The following is a 12,068-nucleotide window of genomic DNA, read 5'->3' on the forward strand; positions in this document are numbered from 1 at the left end:
CTATTTATAGGCTTACAAGGCCACAATTTTCAACATCTTAGCCCACAATTGTTGATTGGTGCAGCAATGGTGTCAACAATGGTGGCTGTCAACAATGGTGGCTGTGGTTGGTGAGGTTGGTGCGGCTGTGGTTGGTGAGGTTGGTTGGTGCGGCTGGACTTCACAAAAAGAAACATTTGAAACAGATGGATTTCAGACTTGTTGAAAGCAGAACAGAACTTGCTTTTATTGCAATGAAATAGTAGAAGATGCAAAAGCTAAAGTTAAATAAAAATGACAATGGATTAGCATTATTTCAATCCAATTGCACTTGCTAAATTATTTTTTTAGAATTAGAAGAGAGCTCTTATATGAGATCATTGATTATATAGGGGTAGTAGGTGAGGAACACGTTCCCAATTTCCAAGAATAAAGATAACTATAAATGAGATTATGTCAGTTGATATACATTTTCAGTATTCTTTATATATCCCTTAGATCCACATTCAGGATAATAATTTCTTGATGAAACAGTGATATAATGGAATTTATGAATATATATTTTAATAGTTGATATCAGAAGATTTTACCCCTTCTGGTTAATGACTTGTTTGGGTAGCCAGAAAACCAGAGTGACAGAGAACTCATAACAGCCCATGACACCCATAATCCTTTTAACTTCCAAGGAAAATGATCTAACCTACAAATATAACTGACTGTGGTCATACTTGTTTAATAAAGCCTTGAAGGTGTTTGCTGGCTGTTTCCTCCATTGAGTTGCTTTACTTTGATAAAAATTAATTTTATCTTGTGGTTTGACAGATTAATTAATTAATTAATATAATTGAGTGCCCAAACTATGCCATGAATCTCTAGAAGCTGAGATGTTATACCACTGACCCAAGTGGTCATGTTCCAGTTATCTATTGAATAACTGGTGCACAAGTATGTGGTTTCCAACTGTATAATGTCAATCTGATATCCATAACTAGAAAATGAAAAGTCTATTCTAACTGTATATTCTTTCAGGACCTATTAATCATAATGAAAAGTTAATTCAGAAACAAAAAAAATGGAGATGGACTATCTCTAATTAGAATAATATGTACAAAGATGAAGATCAAAGTGCCACAGATTATAAATTACCTCAAAAAACTATTTCTCTGCAATTTGTCTGCATGGTTTGCAACCCCATCCCACCAACGTTTTAAAACATGTTATTGCTGTGTCTGCTCTGCAATTGAAATATATCTTTGAACCTGTTGGTTTGAACACAATATGTCTGCATCATGATGGAATCTATATTAAATATAAGTTCAGAAAAATGTGCTTGTAAATTGATCTACTATGTGTGTGAAAGTCTCCCCAAAGTCTTATTATGTTTTTCATGATCCTCTTATAGTTACGAAACCCAATTAGATGGGCGTTATAGCTAAAGTAATTCCAAACACAAACATTACATGTCAATTTGGAAAGTGCAGTGTCTAAATTTGGGGAACATGAAGCAGTGAAAAATAAATGGCACTTTTCGCAGGATCTCTTGAGATTGAGTTACAGAGGAGAGAGCTTGCTCATTACGTGTGTAGGGTGGATAACTTGAGGTTGGTTTTTGTAGGTTGAGAAGTCTTATGGGAGGCTCATAAGACTTACTGGAATGTTCACTGTTAGCAAGCATAAATAGAGTAGCACAAGGTTTCCGTGTCAGCTTGGCATATTTTCATGCATTATATTAGAAAGAGACTGTGGTGACAAGTTATTTCAGGGATATGAAGCACTTGCTTCCCTTCCAATGACAATTAATTTGATATCCTAAGGATTTCTTCTGCTTTAACTGATTGTTGAATGAAATAGTATATGGGGATGGAGATACGTGAATATTGTGTTCTTTTTTCTTTCTTTCGTTCTTCTTCTTCTTTGTGTGTGTGTATATATATATATATATATATAGCATTTAGAGTGGCTACACAGTAAGACTTCCTAATATTGATTCTTTCTGTTACAGTATCTAGAAGTAAGAAAATAGCTCTGAAAGGTCACCCCAGGTCTTTGAGCCTTGGTTGGTCTTTTGCCAGTGTTTGCACATGTTCCTTTAAACCTCCCTTCATGATATTTTTAATGAATTAAAGTAAAATGAGACCAGTTTAGGGATTGAGGTAGATGGTTTTGTTTTTCCTCCTTTGGAATAAGAACAAAACAAATTGAAACGATAACTTTGGAGGATATAATGGTTCTCTTTCCTAGAAATCCTGTAAATTATAAGACTCTTTATGAGAAATTTTTTGATTCCTTGGCTTTGAAACTGAAAATAATTCAGGTTCAACTGTGTGAGGAATCTTGTCTGTACCAGAAATCTCTAATGCGATTAGAGAATAATTAGAGTGGACAATGAAAAAAAGAAAAAGAAACACTGCAGTGGCATAGAAGTTGCCAAGACATTGCAGGCAAAAGGAAGATGCAGCTTATCAGAAGCAGCCAAGACACTGCTATGCTGGATCCTTTCCAAACCACATACTAATTAACAAAAAACCAAAAACCCGAAAAATAATATATATAAATAATAAATAATTGTCCAATTATGTTCTGTCAATACAACTCTCAAAAGCTATGAATAATATGTGGTATTCTAGTGAATGGCTTTCCTAGATCTTTTCTTTTTATGGTAGTTTTTGTATCAATAACCATCATCCACTCACTTCCACCTTTATTTCTGTGTCATGTTCAATTCTGCTCCACCATCGTCATTGCCAACTCATTCGTCCCTCTATCTAGTACACCTGATATAATTACTACTAAATGTTTTGTTCAGTAATTTGTTTTTCTCTAAAAAGATTAAACAGGCTTGTCAATTATCTGTTTTACTGTTTATGTATTATGGTGATACTACCATGGTTAAGTTTTTCCAAAATGATCTCTATGTAAGGATCATGATCGATTCTCTGGCCGGTTTTGAACTGTAGTGCCAAGAACAATTTTTTTTTTTTTTTTTTTTTTTTGCGCTAAAAGTGCCAAGAACAAATTTATGTGTTTGAATTTGTAAGTTTATCTTAAGCTCATACAGAGTAGAATTAAGACTCCTTTTGATGTAATGATCATATTTAACTTACAGAATAATCTAAAAAAAGTCCTACACCTTTCATTAAAACAAAACATGATTTTTTTTGATTGAGCAAGTATTCAAACAAAAATGCTCAAAAAAAAAAAAAAAAAAAAAAAACATGTTATTACCAATCTTCTTGGAATCTCATACAGCCTGAAAGTGAAGGCAGAAGGCTGGTTGGCTTTTTCAATAAAAACATACACCAAAAAGGCTCATATAGGTGGTAAAATGGAAAAACAAAACAAAAAAGGTTTTCTCCATCTTAACCTAGCAAACCCATAGATGTTGTGATGGACTGGTTTGAAGACTCAGCTCTCAGATAAGCAGTGTTACAAGGTAAATCCTCCAGTTCTCTCAAGGTAGGATAAGGGCTATTCAGTTGCATGTCAGTGAGCATTTGACGAAGCTCAGAAGCTTCCTCTTTCAGCTGAGCATTCTCTTGAAGGACTCGATCATGGCACTCCGAGACATGGTTCAGCTTATCAATAAGCTGGTGATTCTCATTGCGGAGCCAAACCACCTGAGACCACAGCTCGTCTAGATGCTTCTGCTTTCTCATACGTGATCTGCGTGCGGACTCTCTGTTAGATATCATCCTTCTCTGTTTCCTTTCATTGATGAGGCTGTGGTGGTGGTCATCAGCTTCATCAGAAGTTGAATTGTTGCTGAAACATGATGACTGTGGATTGATTTCCTGAACTTGAGATGGGATTTGGAAATTGTACAATGGACTAGTGAATCGGTTAACTTGAAACGTTGGTGTATTGTTCTGGTTTATGCTAAAATGAGATGGATAAGGAGATGGATTTGAAGGAACAAGGAAATGGAGACCTGTGACCTCATTAGGTTGCATGGTTTTGAAAAAACCTGTTAAATGAATGTGTTTTTTTTTTTTTTTTTTGAAGGGTCTTGGTGGGGGAAGATGGATTGGATTATGTTTGTTTTACAAGTGGGATGGTGGCATGAGAAGAAGAGGGTTTTTATAGGGAAAAAAAGGAGTTTGATTTGGCCCCCACTATAGGCAATTTTGAGTAACAGCAATGAGCAAGTGCTTTTAACCTTCAGGCCATTCGAATATCAGGCAGATCATGGTCATGAAGTCTTTCTCTATGTCATCCATTACTATACATGATATTTCAATGGTTTACATGTATGCATATCATGAATGAAACGCTTTACATATATGCATAATAATTACAAGTTGTGTTTGTGGATAATCATTTTTGCAGATCAAATTCTGCTTACATCAGAGAGAAATAGGAGTTCATATCGTGGGGAGTATAATTATTTTAATGAGGGAATGTTTTAGCAAAAGTAAAACAGTGGAGAAAATGGGTTTCTAAGAAAGTCAATCTTAAATTTTTCTTGGTGTGCCATTGTCAAGTCCATGTGGATGTTCGTGTTCTTTTTTTTTTTTTTTTTTTTGGTATTATTATTAACTTGGATGTACCCTGGCCAATAGGACCTTGTGACGTAAGGAAATACAAAGGAGAAAAGAGCTACAGAAAAAAGGCTAACCTTTTTTTTCAGTTTTCCACAGATTCAATATTTGTTTAAGGAGTTAATGACTCATCAACCACTTATAGTTAGACCCTTCACGATATAATTAATTAAAAAGTACTTGGCCTTGGTTTTTCTGATTTATCAAACAAGACTGACCCTTTGGGACCCTTCGTAGATACCAATAAGATTTTGCCACCGAGGATTAGGAAGGCAAAATTTTGTGAATTACCCTAGAAAGTTCATTAGCGAATCAGTGTTAGAGCATCCTAAAGATTTTCTAAAAATAAAGAATATTTTTTGTTAAATAGAGAGTATTTTTATGTTTAAAAAGTTAAGCTTTAAAATCTTCTCCAACAACATTTTTTATTTTCATTCTTTATTTTTATTTTTTTAATAAATATTTATTATTATATTTTTTTTTCTGCAGATTTTTTGGTTTTTTAGCAAGTAAAATATATTATAGTTGTTTTGAAATTTGATTATCATTAAATAATAAAAAATATTTTTGACTCTCTAAATTTGAAAAGACAAATCCATTCTATATTTTAAAAAGTTAAAATACAGAATGGATTGGAGAGTGATTTTACATATTAACTCTTTAAATTAAACATATAGAAAATCTGTTAGGGATGCTTTTAGGCTTCTATTTTGTTGGAAAGAAAAAATGAAAATTCTGTAATCTGTTCTAATTAGTCAGATGGAAAAGGTTAATGGGAAAGATTATGATCTTTAAGCACATAAAAGGCACAATTTGCTTAGGATGTGCATAACAATTTACACCATTAACTTTCCTGTTTCCACAGCCATTTTTAGACAAATCATTATAGTTTAAAGGTACTGGAGCTTCATAATAGAAACTTTTTTTTTGGGTAAATGAAATAATTTTTTTAACTTGCGTATTCGAACAAAAAGTATTCAGCTAATATAAAAGTATGGAGAATAACCCAGATTTTGTCGTTTGCAAAAAAAGATAAGTATGTGGCTCAGGTTCTAACTTAACAGATTTGTAAGTAAAATAGGCTTATTTATTTGGATTCCATGAACTGGGTTAGATATAACAACACTAATACAGTAGTACTGCAGAAAAGGTAACTGAATTTTATTGGTTTTTCCAGTGGTCCAAAGCTTCTATAAATTTTGATTAGCCAATGGATTCTTTTTTGCCCCACTTATTTAGAGCTTTTTTTTTTCTTTTTTTTTCCTCTTTTGGCTAGAACACTTATTTATAGCTTACCCATTAGTTTTAAGTTTTAACATGGTATAAATAAGAAAAATCAAAGTGCAAAGTTGAAAGAATTTACATGCTGATCCTGTGTTTTTACCCACTACCTGATTAAGCAATTTAGTATGTATGTATATTTTCAAAACTTTGTTAACCTCTTCTTTAGTGGTGTAGCGGGCTTGCAAAATCGGAGCAAATATATATACAAATTTGCTACAATAGATATCTGTCATTTTTTATTACATGGGTACCTCACATTTGATAGTAGATGAAGACATTAAGTGATATATTATCTAACTTAAGGTATATTACGGTAGAGGAGCGATGTCTATTGTAACAAAATTTAATATATATAGTCACTCTTTCATCAAAATATTTTGATATATTTTTTATTTAAATATTTCTTATCAATATTTAAATTTTTTTAATGGCTAAAAATTTAAAAATGGATTTCATGTTTATATGATTGTAATGAAATACTAAAATTCTAAAAAGTCAAAAACTGAATTGGATTGGATTTTGTATAAATATCAAATTTATTTTTAAATCTTAAAAAAAATATAAAAGTTAATAAAATAGTTATGATAAAAATTTTTATCGGAATATTCTAATAAAAACTGAATATATTATACACATATATATATATAATAGCCGAAATTAGTGTGATTGAGTGGATGTAAGATTTGTTGTTTATATGGTGGTGGGAAATGCAACAAATGAATATTTATTATGGAATTGAAGTTTGAAATGCAATAGGTTTCCACTAATTAATAAACTTGGTTGAAGCAAAGTTAATGGTGTTGTTCCCCTATACTTGAGGGGGTGCTGGGTCAGGAACTCAGGGTTGAGTGGCCTCAAAAGTCAACAATGTCATTAGACAGATTCAGACTCTTGTTTCTTTTCTTGTCTTGTGACTGGTCTTCCTCTGTTTATGTTTTTTTTTTTTTCTTTTTCTTTTTTTCCTTTTTTTCTTTTATATCCCCTTTTTTTTTTTTTTTTTTTTTGTTTTCTTTCTCATCTTTTGGATTGTGGTGGAGGATTGAAGAGTGTAAAAGACAGGTGGATGAGTATGTCTTTCTGTACAATTGTACTTGTAATGTAATACATGGTATAGATAATCTGCATTTTCGCTGGTCAATGTTGTTCCACTAGGAAATTTTCAAATAAATTAAAATAAAAAAGATCATTGCGCTGCTACTATTTAGACTCAGTTCCAACACATATGAAGAATTATGATATTCCCATTTACTGAGTTGCCATACTCTTATCTCAGTTTTTTATTTTTTATTTTTTTTCAAAAAAACAATCAACCTGTTAAACCTTTTTCTCTTACTAATAATAAAACAAGTATTGCATTCCTTCTTTTTTTTTTTTTTTTTTTTAAAGTATTGGCCTCGTTTGACTTGTAGACTGAACTATTTCAAATTTTTATTGGAGTAAACCCCTTCAATCTAATCATGTACAATTTGACATTTCAAATTAAACTCTAACAATATGCCTTTGAATTTTGTCCAGTGCTGCAAATTTCTAATTACTACAATGGAATAAAAGGAGAAAAAGGTATTTCTTTCAAAGAAATTTTTTCAATACAATTGGAGTTTGTATTCCTTCTAATATAATGGTGGAATTTCCAAAGTTTGTACTCCTCCCTCTAATATAATAGTAGAGTCCATTAAATTCCACAATTCTATTAAGAGCATATCCAATGACTATATCGATTCTGTCCATTTAAAAATTCTTTACCATATCAAATAAATAGATAAGATTTTAAAAAAATTATCTTCAATAGTTCTGTGCATTATTTCTGTCAAGCTGATAAGACAATAAAAGATATACAAGCTGTGAAAGACACTGTCTACTTCTAAAAGCTCTATTAGATTTTTGTTAAAAGAAAAATAACTTTTGCATAGGTTTTTGGTTTTTTTAATTATATATAATTTTAAAATAAAAAATTACACATTAACACTTTAAGACATTATAAACAAAATTCATTGAAAAAAAAATTATCTAAAATATTATCTATTAAATAGAAATAATACAATATGAATATTTTTTAAAATCAATGCCATATAAGTTGCAATAGAAAAAAACCATTCGAGTTACAGTTACAGAGGAAGAAGTGAAATCATCTGTAGCAGCCAATTAGATTAGGAACCATCAGACTGATCAATCCCTAGTTAAAGCTATGGTTCTTTGTAGGCTCTTCCTCGGCTAGCCCTCAAACTATGCTAGTCATAATATAATCTCTTCCAGCCAAGGCAGTTGAAGGAGGACTATAGTAAAGAGAGGGGCACACAAGGCTCATTCCGTACTTGACTTACAAGCTTGCCTCTATCTCTAACAAAGGAAAAGAATGAAATCTAGTCCCAAGCGTACCTAAGGCTAACCTGTTTACCGAATCCTTAGAGGTCTGCCTGTCGTTACCTCATTTAATTAAGGCGGCCCCTCAACAGCTTTTGGGGTCTTTTTCAACTTGTAATTACTAAAATGCTCATCGGGAGTATGTATCCTAGCTCTAAAAAGAGGAGTACAAACTCCGAAACTATCCAAAAAAAAAATTTTCTTTCAAAACCTAATAAAAAGGTTGCGTCCAATACAAATCATTCCTTAGCAATTAATTTTTATCATGTTGTTAGGAGTTTCTTATCCCAAATCTAGAAACTATGAATAGTCACATATATGTTCTTTCTAATATATTTATGTGCAATGAAATTAAGAAAAACATTAAAGAACAGTTTTAGAACTTTTTTTTTTTTTTGTTTTTCTTTTCTTTGTTTTTTTATTTTTATTTTTATTTATTTTTTTGAAAATTTGTTGAAGTGGTGAGAATTGAAGAAGTTCGTTCCAACATGGAACGTGGAAGTAGTGGATAAAAACTCTTTCTTAATTTTCTCCTCACCCAACTTACATATCTTATCTACCACTAGAAATTATTCACCATATCTACGGTAAAATTCCCATGATACCCATCCACGTGGTATGCAAAAATGACTAAAATCCAAGACATAGAGAAAGGGTAATTTGGGAAAAGAGTAGGGACAGTGCCCTAGAATAACGGTCGAGGTTATGCACGGAAGGGTACTTGATTGAACAACTGCCAATTTCTTTACTTACCAGAAAATAAAAATAATAAAAAATTATATATATATTAAAATAATAATTAACAACAAAGGTAGGCGAGAGAGACGAGAAAAACGCTAGCGCATGATAGATGTCACCTGTGGGGTCCCTTGCTAACAAGCGCGCGTGGGTGCTTAGTGCACCACCCCCTATCCCTATTGCTCAGCTTGTCAACTCAACCTAAAGGCTTTTCTCTCTCTCTGTCTCTCTCTCTCGCTCTCTTTTACTTTCTCTTTCTAGAGTTCTCTTAATTTTCCTTTTGGGAAAGGCTTTTCTTCTTTTCTTTTCTCTTTTTTTTTTTTCTTTTTTTTTTTTTTTGTTCAGGTTCCCCTCCCATTTAGGGCTCACAAAAAATTTAGGGTGTTCCTAATTGGTAGAATGTGTGCACCCCACTAAGGTGACCTTTCTAATTTCTCTAATTTTTTTTAATTTATTTATTGGTTTTTGTTTGGACTGAACGATGATATTCTCTAAGTTGGGTATGGGGATTTCATCCCATCAGGTCAAATTTATGACATGTGTGTTAGTGTGTATTAGATTGCTACCCTATTCTCCTCCAAAATAATAATAATAATAATAATAATAATAATAATAATAATAATAGAAACTGAAAAGAGGATTACCAGTGTCATTTGTTGGCAAGGTTAATTTTAGTTTTTGTTTTTATTTTTTCAAATTTAATTATATGTAATTTATTTACTTCAAGGTTAGTTTTTGTTTTTGGGTATAAAAATAGACATTATGGTAGAGTATACAACCTTCGTATAAGCGCCTATAAGCCTTATCGAGGATCAAACTAAGATTCTATACTTGTTGAGCATCGAACAAAGATTTTATGAAACTTGTTGGGGATCGAACTAATAATCTTGGACCCATAAGGTTATTAGTGGTCCGACTTCTTTACGTTCAATCTACTATCTTGTATGTTATTTCAACGTTAGTTAGTATTACTTATAGTTTGTTAAATATTTTAAACAATTATAAATATGAGAAGGAAAAAAAAAAAACATAAAAACCAAATTGAACATAAATTCAATAAAATTTAAATTGTGTTAAATTTGATGCTTATGTTTTTTTTTTTTTTTTCCTTCTCAATTTTATAATTAACTGAACTATAACTATAATTCTAACTTACATTTGAAATAAACAAATCATATACAATTAGGTTAAGAGAAGAAACAAACAAAAATTAAAAACCAACCATATTATAAACGGTACCATCCTATGCTCTAATGGGATATTACTTAATGATGTCCACATAAATTAATTTGTTTTGCTTCATATATATGTTTTAATTCAAGTACCACATTCTTTCATTGGAAAAAGAAAAAATATTATTAGGGTTACCAAATTTATACCCAAAATCTTATTTATTATGTCTTATTTATCAAATAATGTGATGATATATAATTTTTTGATAAATGTGATAATATATTAGTGATTATTAGTTAGTTTAAAAAAAAAAAAAAAAACCTATATTCTAAATTCATAGAAGTAAACCTAGTAATAATATTTAGATCTGACAAAAAAAATTTGATAGACAAATTTAATGGCCCCAACATATTGAAAACAAAAATAGATCTTTTGCTGGACTATTAAAGGGCATTTTACATTATTAAATTTTTTTCCCCCTTCCTTTTGATTGAGGTTTTGACAATTTTATTTGTACAACTTAAGCGTTTAATTGGCACACTTGACAAATTAAGATCCAAAAATTAAAAGCATGAATGTTTAGTACCTCCTTCCACAAGCAAATCATTCTTTTTCTCTGTTTACCCAAAAAAGAAAAAAAATCATTCTTTTTCTCTACTTTTCTTGTTTTTTTGGTAATGAGGTCATGCCATCTCAAGAGATCGATCGGTAAGGGATAAACCCATCACGGCCTATAGTCTCCATCATTTGTCATCTTTGTTCCACTTTTAATTAGGTAATTACTTGATCATAAAATAATTTTATGGAGATTATATTTCACATTTAAATTAGTATATATTGTATATAACCTTTTTTTTTTATAAATATTTTTTACTTTACTCTATTAAAGTATTAATAGAAAGATTTCATTTTTCATGCGTAATTAAAAAATCTATTTGGATTATTAGGCCACTGTTCTATTTCTTCTATTTATTTTTTGATAGGGAAGGAGACGTGTCTTGAACAATTTGATTCCTACACTGGTTGTGCCATTTGGTTCGTTGAACTTGACTATTGTTATAATTAATATGGAATTAATGCCTTTTATATTAAAAATACAATTTAGCTTCTTCTTTTTTCCCTTTAAATAAAGGAAAAATTGTTTTCACCCCGACAAAAGTGAATTCAAGTAGGTGATAAATAACTATTTAAGAAGACAACTGACAAAATTATCAAGAATTTAATATTTAAAAAAAAATAATATAACATATATACATATAATATAAAAAAATTACTCTCTAGATCTAGTCGTTTATTAAAATCAAGGCAATTTTGTCTTATAAATAATTATAATCATAATAAAATGCCATAAGCGTGTAAGAGACACTTTTATATGAGAGTTTGAATGGCACTTCAAAATTTATTTATTTTCTAGATTATTTAATTTAATAAAGGATATGATCTTTGGTGCCTTGTACATATGCATATATATATATATATATATATATATATGTAGGATAGTGCATATTTGAGTAAGAATGAGTCACGCATATAGCTATATTTGCTTATGTGCTTACATTAAGTTCTCAGTGCACTAACAATGTGGATAATAAAGGTGTTGGGGTGGATTAGTTTTAAGCAAATATTATTTGTTTTATTCTAAATTTTAATTATAATAAGGAGTTAACATGCACTAATCCACCTCATCAATATTGTTGTTATTAGTACTATTGCTGCTGTTGCTGCTAATAATATAGATCAGCCAACAATATATAGTTTCAGCATTTGCCATGTATCCAATTGCTAATAATAAATAGATGACGACGATCAAAATCGAGTTTAATAAATCTAATCCCTTTTTATATAAATAATTTATATACGTATTGTCGATGCTTAGGCAATATTTGCTTTTTGGTTAGTTTAGGCCTAATCATTTGCTTAAACCCAATAAGAGATTGAAAAATTAAATATTAGTTTAAATGATTCTTAAGTGCATGGCAAAAACAAAGTAAAAAA

The 12,068-nt window shown here is 30.7% G+C and overlaps 1 protein-coding gene across 1 annotated transcript; it reads right to left on the bottom strand.

The window, feature by feature from the left end:
- Nucleotides 1-3,039: 3,039 nt before the first annotated feature.
- On the bottom strand, nucleotides 3,040-4,299 carry LOC107416508 (basic leucine zipper 43). The gene has a single exon (XM_016024994.4). It carries the CDS (start codon nucleotides 3,927-3,929, stop codon nucleotides 3,339-3,341), a length of 591 nt encoding a protein of 196 aa, XP_015880480.1. The 5' UTR covers nucleotides 3,930-4,299; the 3' UTR covers nucleotides 3,040-3,338.
- Between the last annotated feature and the right edge of the window lie 7,769 nt (nucleotides 4,300-12,068).

Source organism: Ziziphus jujuba, chromosome 4 (genome assembly GCF_031755915.1).
Source record: "Ziziphus jujuba cultivar Dongzao chromosome 4, ASM3175591v1".
NCBI lineage: Eukaryota > Viridiplantae > Streptophyta > Magnoliopsida > Rosales > Rhamnaceae > Ziziphus > Ziziphus jujuba.